Source organism: Bubalus kerabau, chromosome 6 (assembly GCF_029407905.1).
Source record: "Bubalus kerabau isolate K-KA32 ecotype Philippines breed swamp buffalo chromosome 6, PCC_UOA_SB_1v2, whole genome shotgun sequence".
Lineage (NCBI taxonomy): Eukaryota > Metazoa > Chordata > Mammalia > Artiodactyla > Bovidae > Bubalus > Bubalus kerabau.
Genome location: NC_073629.1, coordinates 21,134,049 through 21,154,142, shown reverse-complemented (window position 1 = coordinate 21,154,142; position 20,094 = coordinate 21,134,049). Strand labels below are relative to the sequence as shown.

The 20,094-nt window shown below is 42.8% G+C and overlaps 1 protein-coding gene across 5 annotated transcripts; it reads left to right on the top strand.

The window, feature by feature from the left end:
* Positions 1–796: 796 nt before the first annotated feature.
* On the top strand, positions 797–13,724 carry MRPS21 (mitochondrial ribosomal protein S21). 5 transcript variants are annotated; one of them, XM_055584437.1, is made up of 3 exons: positions 797–991; positions 1,455–1,569; positions 12,138–13,724. In XM_055584437.1, the coding sequence occupies exons 2-3, from the start codon at positions 1,487–1,489 to the stop codon at positions 12,316–12,318; spliced, it is 264 nt and encodes an 87-aa protein (XP_055440412.1). In that variant the 5' UTR covers positions 797–991; positions 1,455–1,486; the 3' UTR covers positions 12,319–13,724. The 5 variants fall into 5 exon arrangements, with proteins under 5 accessions (XP_055440412.1, XP_055440415.1, XP_055440411.1 ...); XM_055584440.1 differs by having other exon boundaries at positions 975–1,001; XM_055584436.1 differs by lacking the exon at positions 797–991 and adding an exon at positions 997–1,134.
* The last annotated feature ends 6,370 nt before the right edge of the window (positions 13,725–20,094 follow it).

The window sequence follows — 20,094 nt, the reverse complement described above, 5'->3', positions numbered from 1 at the left end:
AAAGCTGGTTCCACAATGAGGAAAAATTAAAAAAAATTATTTCTACTAAATCTCACTAGGAGACAAATGGGATATAAGCTGGCATAAAAGAGTCTGATCCTAAATCCTTTAGATAAGTTTTCTGATTCTTTAGTGATTCCACTTTGTTTAGTGAAATGTCTAGGGAGATGGTGATATAGGAAACTGATAGTATGTTATTTCATTTCTTGCCCTTAGGTTTTTGGGTGTAAAACTGTTTTCCATCCGCAGTTGGCTACGTTGTGTCCTATTCTTTTGTGACCACCCACCACCCCGCCCCTACCCCCGCCCCCGCCCCCATGGACTGTAGGTAGTAATGCGCCAGGCTCCTCTGTGCATGGGATTTCCCAGTAAAGGATACATAGTGGAGTGGGTTGCCATTTCCTTCTCCAGAGGATCTTCCCCACCCAGGGATCGAATTCGGGTCTCCTGCATTGGCAGGTGGATTCTTTACCACTGAGCCACCATGGAAGCCCCTTCCACCCTGAGAGCAGCTCTCAAAGAATCTGTGTCCTTTGTGAAAACAGGAACCATGCCAGGAAGCTTTGCCTATTTCTCTCATTTTCCGTCCGGAAAAAGAAATAGATTAAATATCTATTTAAGGTTTAATAGGATTACGGCAGAGATTGGCACAACATTTTAAATCAACTCTACTTCAACTGGAAGGGGGAAAAAAAGATTTAATAGGATTAAAGGGTACAGAATCGGGCTGACCTCAGAGGCCAAAGGACCGTGACTCCGCGAGAAAGCGAAGAATCTGTTTTGGGACAACATAAGGCAACAAGTACTTTGCTTTGCCAGCTGTAGAGTGCTGGCCCGGGGGTTGGCAGTGGCTGACGGAACCGAAAAACCCCCTACCCCGGCCAGAAGGTTGCCATGGTTTCTACGTAGCGTCTCTTCCTTTTCGGCTTCGTTGTCCCCATGCGATGACGCAACTTCCGCTTCCTGTTGGGGCGCGCTTCCAGTTGGCTGGGTACTAAGGGGTGAGGGTCTCCTACTGGGAGGTGAAAATAAGGCGGGTGTGGCGGGAGGCGGAGATTCCGCGCAGTTGCCACCTTTCCGAAGCACAGAGAAACTGCCCAATTGCCGCCCCAAACCATCCTGGGAACTTTTGCGGTAATTAGGAGAGGGAGGGGGCGCCCGCGGCGCGTCCCGGTTCTTCCGTCCCTGGCCAAATAAATCTCCGTCGGTACACCCTGCTACTGTCTCGTTTCTTCCCTGTGGCAGGATTTGTATTGGCAAAGAGAGCGGGGGAATCTTGATAACGAGTCACATGTACCTTCCAGGATATGAGGTCTTGCACGTGTCCCAGTCTCCTGTTCTGAGTCCGTTGCATTTCCAGACCCTAAATAAGCCACGCGGTTCTGTATTCTATTGTGTTTCTCCTTCTTAGCTGGTCTCTATACTTAACTTCCCCATTCTCCATCGTACTTTAGGTCCTGCAGATTGAAGACTTAAATCCAAGGTCATGGCAAAACATCTGAAGTTCATTGCCAGGACTGTGATGGTACAAGAAGGGAACGTGGAAGGTGCATACAGGACTCTAAACAGGTAACTGGTTGGGGACCAGAATCACGACTAGGTCAACTCTCTTGAGACGTGGGGTGGTTATTCTGTCCCTCCCTCTGTCATTTGCTGTTGATCAGTTGCTCAGTCGTGCCTGACTTTGCGACCCCATGGACTGCAGCATGCCAGGCTTCCCTGTCCTTCACTCTCTCCTGCAGTTTGCTCAAACTCATGTCCATTGATTCGGTGACGCCATCCAACCATTTCATTCTCTGTCACCCTCTTCTCCTCCTACTCTCAGTCTTCCCAACATCAGTGGGAAGACTGATGAGTGAGTCTTCCCAGTGAGTCAGCTCTTTGCCTCAGGTGGCCAAAGTATTGGAGCTTCAGCTTCAGCATCAGTCCTTCCAATGCATATTCAGGGTTGATTTCCTTTAGGATTGACTGGTTCGATCTCCTTGCTGTCCAAGGGACACTCAGGAGCCTTCTCCAGTAGAATTCAAAAGCGTCAATTCTTCAACGCTCAACCTTCTTTATGGCCCAACTCTCACATCCTTACATGACTACTGGAAAAACCATAGCTTTGACTATTTGGACCTTTGATGGCAAAGTGAGGTTGTTTCTAACCAGTGCCAGCCCAGGTGTTCACAGTCTTGAAACTTCTCAGTCCCTCAGTTTACTGTCTTAAAAATAAAGTTCTTCCCCAATGCTAACAGTGTGAGGCATGTTCATCCACAATCATTCCTTTGATGATGAACCTGAATTCTATCAAGACTTTAGGAAAGAGCCCAAAGGGAAAACCAAGTTATAAAATTGCTAGTGAGCAGGAATATAGTACATGATACATGGAAAGCTGAGCGAGAGATTGGTGTGGGACAAGGCTAATGGAAAAGGTGAACTCAGATTTGGGATCTTAAAGGAGCAAGCAAGTGATGGAAAACTGAAACAGGTTCAGAAAATAAGTTATAACATAAGCAAAAACATGGAAATAAACTGGCTGAAGTGGAGGAGCTGTATTGAAAGGTTTTGAATGCTAGGCTGATCCCTAATAAAGTTATGTTTTCTAAAGAAAATAGTTCATTAATCTGCTCTTATCACTAGTTTTAAGGATTTTGACTTTCATTTATCATTTTCTCTCCCCAGTGAAGCAGAGTTTGGAGAAACAAATGCTTGTTGAATTGAATTATATGAAAGAGATAATACATGAGCTGATCTTCTGCCTTAAGGCCACTAAGGTGGTTGCTTTATTAAAGAAGTAAGAGAAGCCTGGGAAGATTAAGTTATATTCCTTGGGTTACAATTATTGAATGGTTGAAAGGAGTATAAAACACACACATTTTTCTAGTGCAGTGTTCTTTGCTCCATGTTATAGATTACTTACTAGCTTCTGTGGAAATGAGGAGACCTATGGCAGTCATTCTCCAGTTAAGAATCCTTATATGATTAGGTTTAAATGTAGGTGGGGTTCTTGGGGACTGAGAAGATAAATGAAAGAGAACTACTTCTTAGCAGAGCAGAGAGTTCTAAGTGTGGAGGGCAGAAGACCATAGTAGGTGAAGACAAAGATGCTGTCAGAAGCTGTGTGATTGAGAAGCAGTTGCAGGCTCAAGATGATTTGTATGTCTTTTAAAAAAGTCAGCCTCTTTACCTCTTATGGTGTCTGAACATGCCAGTCATATCCTTGCGTAGAAGCTATTCCCACTGTACTTTCACTTAAGTTGAAAGGATAACAGGGCAAGTAAGATAATCCTATTTCATGTTTCTCTATAACTGCTCATTCTAGACTCTTCTATTTCAGACCTTTAAGTGGCATGTCTGTGGGAAGGTTGAGATGTCTAATGATCTCTGCTCTTACACTGGAAGCACTAAGTGAATATCTTTACAGATTCTGTAGCTAATTAGCTAGTGAGATGAAATGATGAATTTGGGGAAGGAAAGTCTTTCAGATTACCTCACCCTTTTTCTGACCTCTCCCTATAAGTTTTTTTCTGTATGATTTATTTTGGTGAATTTAGATAGGTTTTGTTGTTGTTCAGTCAATAAACCATGTCTCTCTCTTTGCAACTCCATGGACTGTAACATACCAGGCTTCCATGTCCTTCACTGTATCCTGGAGTTTGCTCAAATTCTTATCCATTGAGTCAGTGATGCTATCTAACCATCTTATCCTCTGCTGCCCTCTTCTCCTTTTGCCTTCAAGTCTTTCCTAGTGTCAGGGTCTTTTCCAATGGGTCAGTTCTTCACATCAGGTAACCAAAGTATTGGAGCTTTAACATCAATCCTTCCAATGAATAGTTAGGGTTGATTTCCTTTAGGATTGACTGGTTTGATCTACTTGTTTTCCAAAGGACTCTCAAGAGTCTTCTCCAGCACCACAGTTCAAAAACATCAATTCTTCAGCACTCTGTCTTCTTTATCCAATTCTCACATTTGTACATGACTGCTGGAAAAACCATAGCTTTGACTAGTCGGACTTTTGTTGGCAAAGTGATGTCTTTCCTTTTTAATACCTGTCTAGGTTTGTCATCGGAGAAGGCAGTGGCACCCCACTCCAGTACTCTTGCCTGGAAAATCCCATGGAGGGAGGAGCCTGGTAGGCTGCAGTCCATGGGGTCGCTAAGAGTCAGACACGACTGAGCGACTTCACTTTCCCTTTTCACTTTCATGCATTGGAGAAGGAAATGGCAACCCACTCCAGTGTTCTTGCCTGGAGAATCCCAGGGACGGGGGAGCTGCCATCTATGGGGTTGCACAGAGTCGGACACGACTGACGTGACTTAGCAGCAGCAGCAGCAGGTTTGTCATAGCTTTCCTTCCAAGGGGCAGGCATCTTAATTTCATGGCTGCAGTCACCATTCACAATGATTTTGGAGCCCAAGAAAAGAAAATCTGTCACTGCTTCCATATTTTTCCTCTTCTATTTGCCATGAAGTGATGGGACCAGATGCCACGATCTTAGATTTTTGAATGTTGAGTTTTAAGCCAACTTTTTCAGTCCCCTCTTTCACCTTCATCAAGAAGCTCTTTAGTTCTTCTTCACTTTCTCCCATTAGAGTGGTATCATCTGCATATCTGAGGTTGTTGATATTTCTCCTGGCAATCTTGATTCCAGCTTATGTTTCATCTAGCCTGGCATGTTGTGTAATGTACTCTGCATATAAGTTAAATAAACAGGGTGACAGTATACAGCCTTGTTGTACTCCTTTCACAATTTTGAACCAGCCAGTTGTTCCATGTAAGGCTCTAACTCTTGACCCCAAATACAGGTTTCTCACAAGACAGGTAGGGTGGTCTGGTATTCCCAACTCTTTAAGAATTTTCCACAGTTCATTATGATCCACACAGTCAAAGGCTTTAGCATATATAGTCAATGAAGCAGAAGTAGACGCTTTCTGGAATTTCTTTGGTTTCTCTATGATCCAGCAAATGTTGGCAATTTGATCTCTGGTTCCTTTGCCTCTTCAAAACCCAGCTTGTATATCTGGAAGTTCTTGGTTCATGTACTGCTGGAGCCTAGCTTGAAGGATTTTGAGTATTACCTTGCTTGCATGTTAAATTGTACAGTAGTTTAAACATTCTTTGGCATTGCCCTTCTTTGGGATTGGAATGAAAACTGACCTTTTCCAGTCCCGTGACCACTGCTGCCTTTTCTAAATTTGCTGACACTGAGTGCAGCACTTTAACAGCATCACCTTTTAGGATTTTAAATAGCTCAGCTGGAATTCCATCACCTCCACTAGCTTTGTTTGTAGTAATGCTTCCTAACGCCCTCCTGGAGGAGGAAATGGCAAAACCCACTCCAGTATTCTTGTCCTTTAGCTGCCTTTTCTGTATGTCTCTCTTAAATTCCGGCTTCTTATTTTTCTCATATTTTTGATAATAAGTTGCATATTCTGCAGTTTAATTACAGCAATAGATACGACAACACATGAGAAGAAAGGAAGGTGGTTAAAGCTTTAGCATGTTTAGAACACAAATGTAGTCTTACAAAGAAAATAGTTTATGTGTCCGTCCAGTGAGATCACCACAGAACGCTTGTTATATAACCAAGGGCCCTTGTTGGTGCCCTGAGATGAAGAGATGGAGACTGGGGGTTGCTAGGAAGCCCTGCATGATTGGCTGGCCCCCAAGTAAGGAAAGTCAAGTACTCTGGAAGTGTGCCCGGTTGACCCCTTTTATTCCTGGTAGGAGAGCTTCTGGGCCCATTGAGTCGTCCTGTGTACACGCTTGTCCTGACATAGGCTGGCTACAGTGACGTGGGTCTGCCGCCCTCAAATTCCTCCAGCTCAGGCAGCTTAGCTCCTTTTACATAATCTGTTGAATTTCACTGAAACTGGAAGCTGACTGTCCTGCAGTGTTACGTTGCCAGGCACCCAAACTCCAGGCTAATCTGTTTACTGTGAGCCTCTTGGTCTGCTAGTCCTTGAACTACCTGTGGAAGCAGAAGCATCATTACTTCTATTTACTTCATAAGTTCTACAAAGCTCTTCTTGCATCCTTGTTTATTAGAAATAAGTAGATGCCTTTACTGTAGGGGTTCTGGAACATTTGAGGATAATCAGGGCTATTTTCAGGATAACTAGAAAGTGCAGCGGAGAAGGCAGTGGCACCCCACTCCAGTACTCTTGCCTGGAAAGTCTCATGGATGGAAGAGCCTGGTGGGCTGCAGTCCATGGGGTCGCTAAGAGTCAGACACGACTGAGCGACTTCACTTTCACTTTTCACTTTCATGCATTGGAGAAGGAAATGGCAACCTACTCCAGAGTTCTTGCCTGGAGAATCCCAGGGATGGGGGAACCTGGTGGGCTGCCATCTATGGGGTCGCACAGTCGGACACGACTGAAGCGACTTAGCAGCAGCAGCAGAAAGTGCAGGGTGAGGAAGGAAATCCTCACCTGGCACCTTGGAATTTATTTGATATGTGTTTTGGAAATAGAACCATCCAAGGAATACCATTTAGCAACCCCATCATTATGTTAGGGGGCACCGATCTTTTCATTTTTTTCCCCCTTCCTCTATTCTTTTATGCCTTTGATACTTTTTTCTTGTTTTTCTTTTCTGCCTGACCACACAGGCATTTACTTGATAAGATGATCACTTTTGTCTGTTTCAGAACTCTTTCGAAACTCCAGTAGGATACCTGAGTCTGTTTCCCAACTCTTCCTTTTGCAGTTCTCTTTCATAGTACTTTTAAACTGTCCTTGTCATTCCAGTAGGCTCCTCTTCCTAGGTAAAGTCATATCTAGGGTCTCTGTTCTTTTCATGTGAAAGTGTAGTGTTACTCAGTCATGACTGACTCTTTGCAACCCCATGGACTGCAGCCCGCCAGGCTCCTCTGTCCATAAGATTTCCCAGGCAAGAATACTGGAGTGGGTTGCTATTTTCTTCTCCAGAGTATCTTCCCACACCAGGGATTGAACCTGCATCTCCTGCATTGATGAGTGGATTCTTTACCACTGAGCCACCAGGGAAGCCCAAACAAAGCCTAGACAGAAATTAATACTTAGTTGTTTGGATCAATGGCTTTCCCTTAGTGTGCCATGTCTTCTTCGCTTACATCTTTTTACTCTAATTAAAGAGTCTGGCTCAGCTTTTTCCTCTTTTATTTTCTCTTTGCCTGTGGGCACCGCAGTAATTTGTCTTTTGAACCTCCGTGGTTTTTATTGGAGAAGCAGAGTGCTGTTATAAAGCACTGCACTAAAGACCTGAATTCTACTTCTAGCTCCATTTCGTGATCTTGGGCGGGTCAGCCTCACTGAACTTCAGTTTTCTAACCTGTAAAGAGATGCTGGGGACTTCCCTGGTGGTCCAGTGGTAAGATCTCGAACGCAGCACAGTGCAGCCAAGAAAAAAAAGATGACGTTTTAATCAGTTTCATAGAATTATGATTAGGATCATGGATGTGAAAATGCCTTCTAAACTCGAACATGCCATTTTAGTAAAGGTAATGTTGTGGCCTTCTGAGCTAATACTCCCAAGAACTGTGTCTGTTATAAAGTAACTTAATCCCTTGAGCTGTGGACATTTGTCAGTCACTTAGAGCAGCACTGCCCAACCTGTTTGGCCCCAGGGGCCAGTTTCGTGGAAAATTCCCACGGACTGGGGTGGGGGGATGGGTCAGGCGGTAATTCAAGCAATGAGGAGTAGCAGTTGAAGCTTTGCCTGCTCATCCGCTGCTCATCTGCTTTGCTGCCCGGTTTCCTAACAGGCTTTGGACTGGACCAGGGGTTGAGGACCCCTGACCTAGAGGATTCATTTTTGTCATACATTTACTGATATTTGCTCTTTGCCAAGTATTATATTAAATGCAAAAATGAAAGACTTAATCTGTAACCTTAGAAAGCACACAGCCCAGTAAGGGAGATTTTAAAATTAAACCAAACATGTCCAAATACACTGTCTGATCAGTGTTTTAACAGTGTGCTGTGGCATTGGTTCTCCCTGGACCGTCAGCTGCAACATCACCTGAGAGCTTGTTAGAAATGCAAATTCTTAGGCTCCACCTTAGACCTGTATGAAGTCAAAAACTGGAGGTGACATAGCGATCTGCAGGGTTTTTAATTTTTAAACATTATTTATTTGGGGCTGCACTGGGTGTCTGTTGCTGCATGTGGGCTTTCTCTAGTTGCTGCAGGTGGGGGCCGCTCCCTAGGTGCGGTGCACAGCTTCTCGTGTGGTGACTTACCTTGTTGCAGAGCATGGGCTCTAGGACTTGCAGGCTTCAGTAGTTGTGGCTCACAGGCTTAGTTTCCCCGCTTCCCGGACCAGGGATTGAACCCCATGTCCCCTGCATTGGCAGGCAGATTCTTAACCACTGGACCACCAGGAAAGTCCCAGCAATCTGTGTTTTAACAAGTTTTCTAGGTGGCTCTTGCATGAGTCTCAAACTTTAGTTTGAGAACCACTGTGCTTTGGGAACAGAGGGAAGGCATGATTAATTTCTCCTGTATCAATTTACAAAAGTTGTTACCCATTGGTTTGCGCCTTTGAAGAATAAATAGCATTTTATACAACAGAAAAAGAAAGGGATTGGGCTTCCCTGGTGGTCCAGTGGTTAGGTGTCTGTGTCGCAATGCAGGGTACACAGATTTGATCCCTGGTCTGGGAGGATCCCACATGCCTCGGGGCAACTGAGCCCGTGTACCACAACTGTTGAGCCCACATGCCGCACCTACTGAAGCCTGCGAGCCCTAGAGCCTGTACACAACAAGAAGCCACTGCGGTGAGAAACCCACGCGCTACGACTAGAGAGTGGCCCCTGCTTTCCACAACCAGAGAAGGCCTGAGCATAGCAACGAGGACCCAGCACAGCCATAAATAAATAAATAAATAATTTTTTTTAAGTTTTTTTAAAAAGTAATCATTGTAAGGAGGATTGTGAACAAATGTAAAAACTAGATATGTAATGTGTTTGAAGTAAACACATAGTTCAGTGTGACTAGACAGGCTTTTTAGGGCAAGTTATTAAAGATAAAGCTAGAGAGAAAGGGAGGATGAAACTCAGTTGTTTAGGGCTTTGAGCTTAGACTAGTGGTTCCCAAATGTGCACTTTGCAGTTACTAGGGGAACTTAACAAACCCTGCTCATGTCCCTCCCTACTTGTAATTTAATTGGCCTGGAGTGTGGCCTAGGATTTGGAATTTTTAAAAGATCCCCAGGATTTGGATTTTTAAAAGATCTCTAATGTGCAAACAAGTGGGAACCACTGGGTTAGACTATTTTGTTTATTGGGAACAATTTTTCTTTTTTTAACATCAGAGTGACATGCTCTGATTTATGTTTTAGGACAATAATTGGTGTAGGGAAAGAGAATGGAAATAGGGCAACCTGTGTATCCTTCACAATTCAAATAAAGTATCCTTTAGGAAGCTTTCATAACCACCTTATGCTCAAGTCCTCTCCTGTGGGCTTCTATAACAATATTTCCCTTATCTTTGCATCTGTCACACTCTATTGTAATTCTTTTGTCTTTACTAGACCACAAGGGTAGGAAACCATATCGAAGTTTGTTTTCTATCTTCAGCGTTTAATGCAGTATCTGGTATAGAGTTGATATTTCATAAATACTTGTTGATTAAATGACCAGTTAGGTGATTATTTCAGTACAGGTGTAAGATAAGGATCATAATTAGAGCTGTAGCCATAGGAAGAGAGAGAAGGAAGAGATCTAAGAACTATTTCAGGTTATAGAATTTATAAGATACTGTAAATGTGGGTGTAGCAAGAAAAGAAGTCCTAGTCCAGGAACATGAGATTTTAGCTTGAGTAACTGATGATGCCATTAACAGATAGAGTATAGAGGAGGAAGAATGAATTTTAGTTGGAGATAATAAGTTTGTTTTTTGTGAGGTTTAAGGCAATTGGAAGCATTGGCCTAGCTCTTAAGCCTGGAACTAGAGATAACGATTTAAGAGTCAGCAGTGTCTGGGTCAGTTCTCAAGTGTGGCTCTACATTAGAATTACCTGTGGGGTCTTTTAAAATATACCCAGTATATAACCCCACTGTAGACCAATTAAATCAGAATCTCTGAGGAATGGGACCCAGACGTGAATGCTTTTTAAAGGCTCTTAAGGAGATGATTCTGTTGTGCATCAGGGTTGAGGCCCATGTTATAGTTTAAGGGAATCATGTAGAACCAAAAAGGAGGAAATTTACAGTCAGAATCTGGAGTGATACCAACATTTAAGGGTAAGATGAGGAAGAAAGCCAGCATTGGAGACCCTCTGTGGGCAAAGGTATTGAGTCTTTGGTGCCCTGCTTTTCTACTGTACAACTCTAGTGTTGGATCCACTTCTGGGCATGACTGTGTTTTCAATAGAACCCAAATTATCTGCTCCTTCCACCACTGGGAGTTTGAGACAGTTCCCTCACCTCCCATCTCCCTGCCATTAAAACCTAGACAAACTGATCTTACAAATCAGCAGGAGTGTAAAAGATCCCAAAGGACAGTGGTGCCCATGTCTATTCACATTAGTAATGTACCCAAAGCTCAAATCTTTTCAAGCTCATGTTCAATCTATTATTGTTACCTTGGGCTTCTGGTATAACACAGCAGCGATACATAGGGTTTCCCACTGAGCAGAAGGAACAGGTAGTTTCTCTTATTTCCTGCTTCTTCTGTCTCCCCTCTAATTATGTGCTTAGTTGTTCAGTCATGTATGACTCTGTGTGACCCCATGGACTATAGCCCACAGGCTCCTCTGTCCATGGGAATTCTCCAGGCAAGAATACTGGAGTGGGTTGCCATGCCCTCCTCTAGGGGATATTCCCAACCCAGGGATCGAACCAAGGTTTCCTGCATTGCAGGCGGATTCTTTACCGACCTAGCCATCTCCAGTTGTGTTTCTGACTGACTTTTTACGTGTAATGAAAGGAAAGAGTAGGCAGGAATGGGGTCATGTAAACAATGCAAGATTGGAGGGCAGGTGCCTCCAGACTTCTCAGGACCAGCTGATGATGGGTTGAGAGGGAGGGACAAATTGCAGATTGGAGCCAGAGCTCTCAGGAGCCTCGGGATAAGGTAAATTATAGAATAACCCCTGTGTCTTCTTGGCTCAGTGAGAACAAAAAGGTGATTTTGAGGTATGCATGTTATGAAGCCAGCAAGAGGAACTGTTGAAGTAGTTAGGTGGGCAGGAAAAAAACCTGAGCTAAATTAAGATGAATAAAACACACTTTATGCCCTCAGGGGTTTTCAGTCTAAGGAGAGAGACATCTGTATAAATAACTAACAATGGCAAAATGAAATAATCTGTACATAGGTGTTCAACAAAACAAATTATCTTCTGTCTAAGATGAGAAAGGTTTGTGGAGAGATGGTATCTGGATTTGGCATCAGAAAGATGTGGAAAATCTCCCAAGGGGAAAAAAAAACATGGAAAACCTCGAAGGTTGGCAGTTTGGAGCCGCGGATGGCATTCTAGGCTGAGGAAGCAGCCCTGAGTAAAGACCTGGTATTAAAAAAAAAAAAGCTCCTATGAACACTTAAAAAGATTCGCTATTAACGTGTGTTCAGGGAGTAGTCAGATGTGTGGTTGGAGCATGTGGTACATGGGAAAAACATGGTTGAGGCTCTTATTTTGATGCTTCTATCTGTATCACTGGTGTGATAAGGGCCTCTTCTTTCCCTGTATGAAGTAGGCCCAGAGATTTCATAATTGTTCATAATTGAGCTGCATCATCTCTTAAACACAGTAGGGGTTGGAACTACATTCTCCTCTTAAGGACCAGGTAGGAATCACCTCTAGTTATTTTCTTCCTACTGCAAATGACTTATCCCATTTGAAGATTCTGAAATGGTTGAGACCCCCTGCCACTGCCGTCTCTCTCAGGTGTGTTGTGGTAGGAAATAAAAATGGTTGAGAACATGATAATGACGATAAACTCCCCCAGAACAAGGACTGTGTAATTAATTGCCTGTTTTTGTTTCCCCGCGTATTACTGCTTGGGGCCTGGCCTGTGTATGTAGGCAGTGAATGCTGTATTGTCACCATTGCACACTATCATTTTTATAGATACCAATTGTTTGGTCAGTTGACTTCTGATCATTGTGAAACTGGAAAAGAATAACAATGAGCCTAAGCCTCTAACTTCATTGCCTGTCCTTATACAGAATCCTTACCATGGATGGGCTCATTGAGGACATAAAGCGACGTCGGTATTATGAGAAGCCTTGCCGTCGACGACAGAGGGAAAGCTATGAAACCTGCCGGCGGATCTACAACATGGAAATGGCTCGGAAGATCAACTTCTTGATGCGAAAGAATCGGGCAGATCCATGGCAGGGCTGCTGAGGCCCGTGGATAGGAGGCCCAGTATGAAAACCCTTAGCAGTTGTCTGCACCTCTTTTCTTCCTCCAATCCCATTTACCTTTCTTAAAATAAACTCAATCGCATATATGCAAGAAGCAATTCCACTAGTCAGCAGTGGATACTCTCTTTTATTAAGTCAAAAGACAAACTGAGTCAAATAGTAGTCTAGGGATAGAATGTTGGTTGCCAAGGGCTGATTTGATGGGAGGGGGATGGGAAATTATTGTTTAATGAGTATGAGTTTCAGTTTGGGAAGATGAAAAGGTTTGGAGAAGGATGATGGTAGAACTTGCACAACAATGTGAATGTACTTAATGCCATGGAATTGTATGCTTAAATGATCAATTATGGTACATTTTATGTTTTGTATATTTTACTGTAATTTTTTAAAAAGCAGTCTGAGGTGGGAAATTTTTCTCAAATGTAGTAGAGTATATCTCCCATATTCTAACTAATTTTTACGAAACTCAAAGCAAGATCTTATGATTGGAAAAGGATCTATTCCTCTTTACTGAACTGCCTTCCAAATGTTGGCAGGCAGTTCAGTAAAGGGAGAGGAAGCATGTATGTATTTGGAGTAAGTTCCACTTCTGAAACACCCATCAACCAGAGTAGTAGAGAGCTGAAACCCTTCCCCAAAAGAATCTTTAAGACAGTCTAACATTTACCCCTGTTTTGTCTTTTCTTTAGTTTTCCTTAAGGAAGCTAATGGAGGGTTGGTATACATGAAAGCAGTAGATGGATGGTAGGAAAGAGGGAATGGGGGAGTGTTAAGAGAAAGCCAGAAAAACCTACAGTGGTGGTTCTCAAAATGCCATCTTCAGATCAGCAGCATCACCTGAAAAACAGCTTGAAATGTAAGTTTTAGACCTACTTTAGACCTTCTGAATTGGAAATTGAGGTTGGAGCCCAGCAGTCTAAAGCCCTGCCGGTGATTCTGATGCCTGATAACATTTGAGAATCATTGCCCTATAGTACTCAAAAGAGACTCCAGGTGGAGGTTCTGACTGCCACCCCTCCCTGTCCTCAGCAGGCACTTCCAGGTGAGAGCTGGGGCAGCTGACTAGCTGCTCTGCTTCCTCTCCTGTTGTGTTTTTTCTGACATTGGTCCCCTGACAGTCATGCCTGCTAGTACAAAGAGAGTTAGCGCCAACCCCTGTAGAATGCAAAGGGTAGTCACCTCTCCTGACCCTGACTGGAGCCCTCTCAGATTTAACAAGAGCAGACTGCCTCACCTCCTACCTCTCCACATCAGTAGTGTTCAAACATTGCCCCCTTGTGGTACAGCAGCATGACTTCAGATTTCTTCTGGTTTTAATTCTGTCTTCAATGTTTTTTCTCATTTTCATGATAACCATATTTATTGATTAAATATGTGATGGAACAATTTTATACAATCTCATTTTCATAAGAAATATTTATACTTCTGAATCTGATTGAACCTTTCAATCTCTGAATTTTGTCTTCAGTACATCACCTTTGAATTGATTTTGAGCCATGGCATGGTATCATCTGCCAATTGCTGTTGCTAAAGAATAAAGACCTGGCTTCTGCCAAAATGGTAGATAGGAGAACTGGGTCTGTTACTTGTCAGCATTTCCCTGAGGCTAAAGTTGTTTCTGTCTTCCCTGCAAAATACTAAGGGGTGGCTAAGGTCTGGAATTTGTCTCTGAAATTATCCCCTGCTTGTGCTAATCTCCAGTCCTGACCATCTTCCATGTTCCCTGGAGAAGTGAACAATGATGGGTTGTAGCAGGTAGCCAACTGAAAAGGCCTTGTGTGTGAAAAGGGAGTAGCTGGCTGGCTGAAGTCCTAGTCAGCTTGTGCTGTCGTGGAAGGAAGAAAGACCTTCCACTCCCTGCTCTGGAAGCTAGAAGATACTTCATGGTCACTTAATGAATGGGGATTACCCTAATCTTTTTATTTCTGCATTAGCTTTAGAAGAGGGGTGGTTTAGTACCTTTTGCATTTCCAGGTAGTGTTAGTGGTAAAGAACCTGCCTGTCAATGCAGGAGACGTAAGATGCAGGTTTGATCCCTGGGTTGGGAAGATCCCCTGGAGGAGGGCACTGCAACCCATTCCAGTATTCTTGCCTGGAGAATCCCATGGACAGAGGAGCCAGGTGGGCCACAGTCCATGGGGTCAAAAAGAGTCGGATGTGACTGAGCATACATGCAGCACGGCTTAGTATTTACACAGTTACAGGATAATAGATAAAATACCTCCTACCTTGATCTTAGGCATCTTTGCCCTTTCTTAGATATCCACCTGATTGCCTCTGGCAGGCCTGTTCTGATCATAATTTAAGGATCTTATCTTTACTGCTCCAGAAACAGCTACCTCTTTAAAATCGGACTCTGTTGAGTAACTTTGACATTGCACTTTAAAGTTTTCAGAAGTGCTCTAAGTACAAAATAAGTATGCCTATGGGTTAACTGAAAATACTTAGGAATAAAAACTCACTAAACAAGTAAAGTAATAGTGGATTACTGTATTAAAAGGTAGTTGAAGGAAAAGGAAAAGATTGGCACTTCTAGTGTGTGCCAGCTACCTAATATACATAGTTTTTTACATAGTCAAAAAGATCTATATTCAGTCATGACCTTGGTAAATTATTTACATAAATTCTAAGAATTTAAATCTATCTGATTCCAAATAATGGAAATAAAATCAGTTCTTAAAAACCCATTTCCCTATGGGGAATTGAATCCAGGTGACTGAAAGCACTGAACCTAAATTTACAACTACAGAGTTGGAACTCATTAACCCATTTAACAGACTTTTTGGAGTGACTATTTGGAGCCGCAAGAGTCAGACACGACCTAGCGACTAAACTACCACCACCATTTATGTGAGACATTAGTTTTAAATATTGCAGATAAAATGAGCAAACAGGCATGAGTAGTAGTAAGTTGAGCAAGAGGCACCCTCAGCTTCTTACTCAAAGCCAAAATTTATTCATTGTTTCATGCTGCACCATCAGTGAAGGTTTATTTTAGTACGTCTCAAATTTATTAAAAGCCAGACTTTAAATATAAAAATCTTGTGTTCCCTGGGAAATTCTAATAATCTCCTTAAAGAATAACTGCAATTTTCCAGTGAACCTATTATCTTAAAACATTGGAATTTCTTAAACATTATGGAGTTTTGGTTTTTGTAGTTTGTAATCTGAAAATAACAATTTTTTAAAAGATGGAGAAGCCCTACACAGTCAGCAAAAACAAGACAAGGAGCTGACTGCGGCTCAGACCATGAACTCCTTATTGCAAAATTCAGACTAAAACTGAAGAAAGTAGGGAAAACTACTAGACCATTCAGGTATGATCTAAATCGAATCCCTTATGATTATACAGTGGAAGTGACAAATAGATTCAAGGGATTAGATCTGATAGAGTGCCTGAAGAACTATGGATGAAGGTTCGTGACATTGTACATGAGGCAGTGATCAAGACCATCCCCAAGAAAAAGAAATGCAAAAAGGCAAAATGGTTGTCTGAGGAGACCTTACAAACAGCTGAGAAAAGGAAAGATATACCCATTTGAATGCAGAGTTCCCAAGAATAGCAAGGAAAGATAAAGCTTTCCTCAGCGATCAATGCAAAGAAATAGAGGAAAACAATAGAATGGGAAAGACTAGAGATCTCTTCAAGAAATTTAGAGATACTAAGGGAACATTTCATGCAAAGATGAGCATAATAAAGGACAAAAATGGTATGTACCTAACAGAAACAGAAGATACTAAGAAGAGGTGGCGAGAATACACAGAACTATACAAAAAGATCTTCATGACCCAAATAACCATGATGGTGTGATCACGCACCTAAAGCCAGACATCCTGGAGTGTGAAGTCAAGTGGGCCTTATGAAGCATCACTATGAACAAAGCTAGTGGAGCTGATGGAATTCCAGCTGAGCTATTTCAAATCCTAAAAGATGATTCTGTGAAAGTGCTGCACTCAATATGCCAGCAAATTTAGAAAACTCAGCAGTGGCCACAGGACTGGTAAAGATCAGTTTTCATTCCAATTCCAAAGAAAGGCAATGCCAAAGAATGTTCAAACTACCGCACAATTGCATTCATCTCACATGCTAGCAAAGTAATGCTCAAAAAATTCTCCAAGCCAGGCTTCAACAGTACATGAACCAAGAACTTCCAGATGTTCAAGCTGGATTTAGAAAAGGCAAAGGAACCAGATATCCAATTGCCAACATCCACTGGATCATAGAAAAAGCAAAAGAGTTCCAGAAAAAACATCTGCTTTATTGATTATGCCAAAGCTTTTGTATGGATCACAACAAACTGGAAAATTCTTAAAGAGATGGGAATAGCAGACCACCTTACCTGCCTCCTGAGAAATCTGTATGCAGGTCAAGAAGCAACAGTTAGATCTGGAAATGGAACAATCTGGGAAAGCAGTATGTCAAGGCTGTACGTCAAACTGGCACCCTGGTTATTTAACTTATATGCAGAGTACATCATGAGAAACGCTGGGCTGGATGAAGTACAAGCTGGAATCAAGATTGCAGGGAGAAATATCAATAACCTCAGATATGCAGATGACATCACTCTTATGGCAGAAAGCAAAGAGGAACTGAAGAGCCTCTTGATGAAAGTGAAAGAGAGTGAAAAAGTTGGCTTAAAACTCAAAACACTAAGATCATAGTATCCAGTCAAATAGATGGGGAAACAATGGAAACAGAGACTTTATTTTCTTGGGCTCCAAAACCACTGCAGATGGCGATTGCAGCCATGAAATTAAAAGACACTTGCTCCTTGAAAGAAAAGCTATGACAGACCTAGACAGCATATTAAAAAGCAGAGACATTACTTTCCCGACAAAGGTCTGTCTAGTCAAAGCTATGGTTTTTCCAGTAGTCATGTATGGATGTGGGAGTTGGACTATAAAAAAAAAATAGAGCACAGAAGAATTAATGCTTTGACCTGTGGTGTTGGAGAAGACTCTTGAGAGTCCCTTGGACTGGGCAAGGAGATCAAACCCTAAAGGAAATCAGTCCTGAATATTCACTGGAAGGACTGATGCTGAGGCTAAGGTTCCAATATTTTGGCCACCAATGTGAAAAACTGACTCATTGGAAAAGACCCTGATGCTGGGAAAGATTGAAGGTAGGAGACAGGAACGACAGAGCATGAGATGATTGGATGGTGTCACCGACTCGATGGACACAAGTTTGAGTAAGCCATGGGAGTTGGTAATGGAAAGGGAAGCCTGGCGTGCTGCAGTCCATGGGGTCACAGAGTCGGACATGACTGAGTGACTGAACTGAACTGGACTACAAAATGTGGAAGGCTTATGAAGGTAAAACCCACAGCATTATAGGTACATGAGTTATTTGTCAATAATTATATTTTGGAGCTGGCAAGAAGTAAGGTTGTTTGTTTTTTGTGTGTGTTGTGGCTGCACCAGTCAACTCGTTGGATCTTAGTTCTGATCCTGGACTTCAGCAGTGAAAGCACCAAGTACTGACCAGTGGACCGCCAGGAAATTCCCAGTGGTAGTTGTTAAGTAAGGGTCAGCTGGGGTTCGAATTTGTTACATGGTTACAAGGGAAGACCCTGAGACCATAAGTTGCAGCTGGCATGTATTGTTCTGAATATGACTAGTGTCATATTCAGACACTAGTGGTGTTTTGGGGTCTGGTATAGTCAAGGCTATGGTTTTTCCTGTGGTCACGTATGGATGTGAGAGTTGGACTGTGAAGAAGGCTGAGCGCCGAAGAATTGATGCTTTTGAACTGTGGTGTTGGAGAAGACTCTTGAGAGTCCCTTGGACTGCAAGGAGATCCAACCAGTCCATTCTGAAGGAGATCAGCCCTGGGATTTCTTCGGAAGGAATGATGCTAAAGCTGAAACTCCAGTACTTTAGCCACCTCATGCGAAGAGCTGACTCATTGGAAAAGACTCTGATGCTGGGAGGGATTGGGGGCAGGAGGAGAAGGGGACGACAGAGGATGAGATGGCTGGATGGCATCACTGACTCGATAGACATGAGTTTGAGTGAACTCTGGGAGTTGGTGATGGACAGGGAGGCCTGGTGTGCTGCAGTTCATGGGGTCGCAAAGAGTTGGACGTGACTGAGTGACTGAATTGAACTGAACTGATAGTTCAAAGAAAGTTCAAGTTCTCAGTCAGGCAGAAATGTGTCTTAAACCAGATCCTTAATGGCCTCCCAGCTGCATTTTTGTATATTTGAACTATGATTCAATTCAGTTCAGTCACTCAGTCTTGTCCGACTCTTTGCAACCCCATGAACTGCAGCACACCAGGCCTCCTTGTCCATCACCAACTCCCAGAGTTTACTCAAATTCATGTCCATTGACTCGGTGATGCCAGCCAACCATCTCATCCTCTGCTGTCCCCGTCTCCTCCCGACCTCAATCTTTCCCAGCATCAGGGTCTTTTCCTATGAGTCCTCTCTTCACATCAGGTGGCCAAAGTATTGGAGTTTCATCTTCAGCATCAGTCCTTCCAATGAACACCCAGGACTGATCTCCTTTAGGATGGACTGGTCGGATCTCCTTGCAGTCCAAGGGACTCTCAAGAGTCTTTTCAAACACCACAGTTCAAAAGCATCAATTCTTCTGTGCTCAGTTTTCTTTATAGTCCAACTCTCACATCCATACATGACCACTGGAAAAACCATAGCCTTGACTAGATGGACCTTTGTTGACAAAGTAATGTCTCTGCTTTTCAATATGCTGTCTAGGTTGGTCATAACTTTCCTTCCAAGGAGGAAGCATCTTATAATGTCATGGCTACAATCACCATCAACAGTGATTTTGGAGCCCCCAAAAAGAAAGTCAGTCACTGTTTCCCCATCTATTTGTCATGAAGTGATGGGACTGGATGCCATGATCTTAGTTTTCTGAATGTTGAGCTTTAAGAAAACTTTTTCACTCTCCTCTTTCACTTTCATCAAGCTCTTTAGTTCCTCTTCACTTTCTGCTATAAGGGTGGTGTCATCTGCATATCTGAGGTTATTGATATTTCTCCCAGCAATCTTGACTCCAGCTTGTGCTTCCTCCAGCCCAGCATTTCTCATGATGTACTCTGCATATAAGTTAGATAAGCAGGGTGACAATATACAGCCTTGATGTACTCCTTTTCCTATTTGGAACTACTCTGTTGTTCCATATCCAGTTCTAACTGTTGCTTCCTGACCTGCATTCAGGTTTCTCAAGAGGCAGGTCAGGTGGTCTGGTATTCCCATCTCTTTCAGAATTTTCCACAGTTTATTGTGATCCACACAGTCAAATGCTTTGGCATGGTCAATAAGGCAGAAATAGATGTTTTTCTGGAACTCTCTTGCTTTTTCAGTGATCCAGCGGATGTTGGCAATTGATTTCTGCTTCCTCTGCCTTTTCTAAAACCAGCTTGAACATCTGGAAGTTCACGGTTCACGTATTGCTGAAGCCTGGCTTGGAGAATTTTGAGCATTACTTTACTAGCGTGTGAGATGAGTGCAATTGTGCAGTAGTCTGAACATTCTTTGGCATTTCCTTTCTTTGGGATTGGAATGAAAACTGACCTTTTCCAGTCTTGTGGCCACTGCTGAGTTTTCCAAATTTGCTGGCATATTGAGTGCAGCACTTTCACAGCATCATCTTTCAGGATTTGAAATAGCTCAACTGGAATTCCATCACCTCCACTAGCTTTGCTCACAGTGATGCTTCCTAAGGCCCACTTGACTTCACATTCCAGGATGTCTGGCTCTAGGTGAGTGATCACAGCATTGTGAT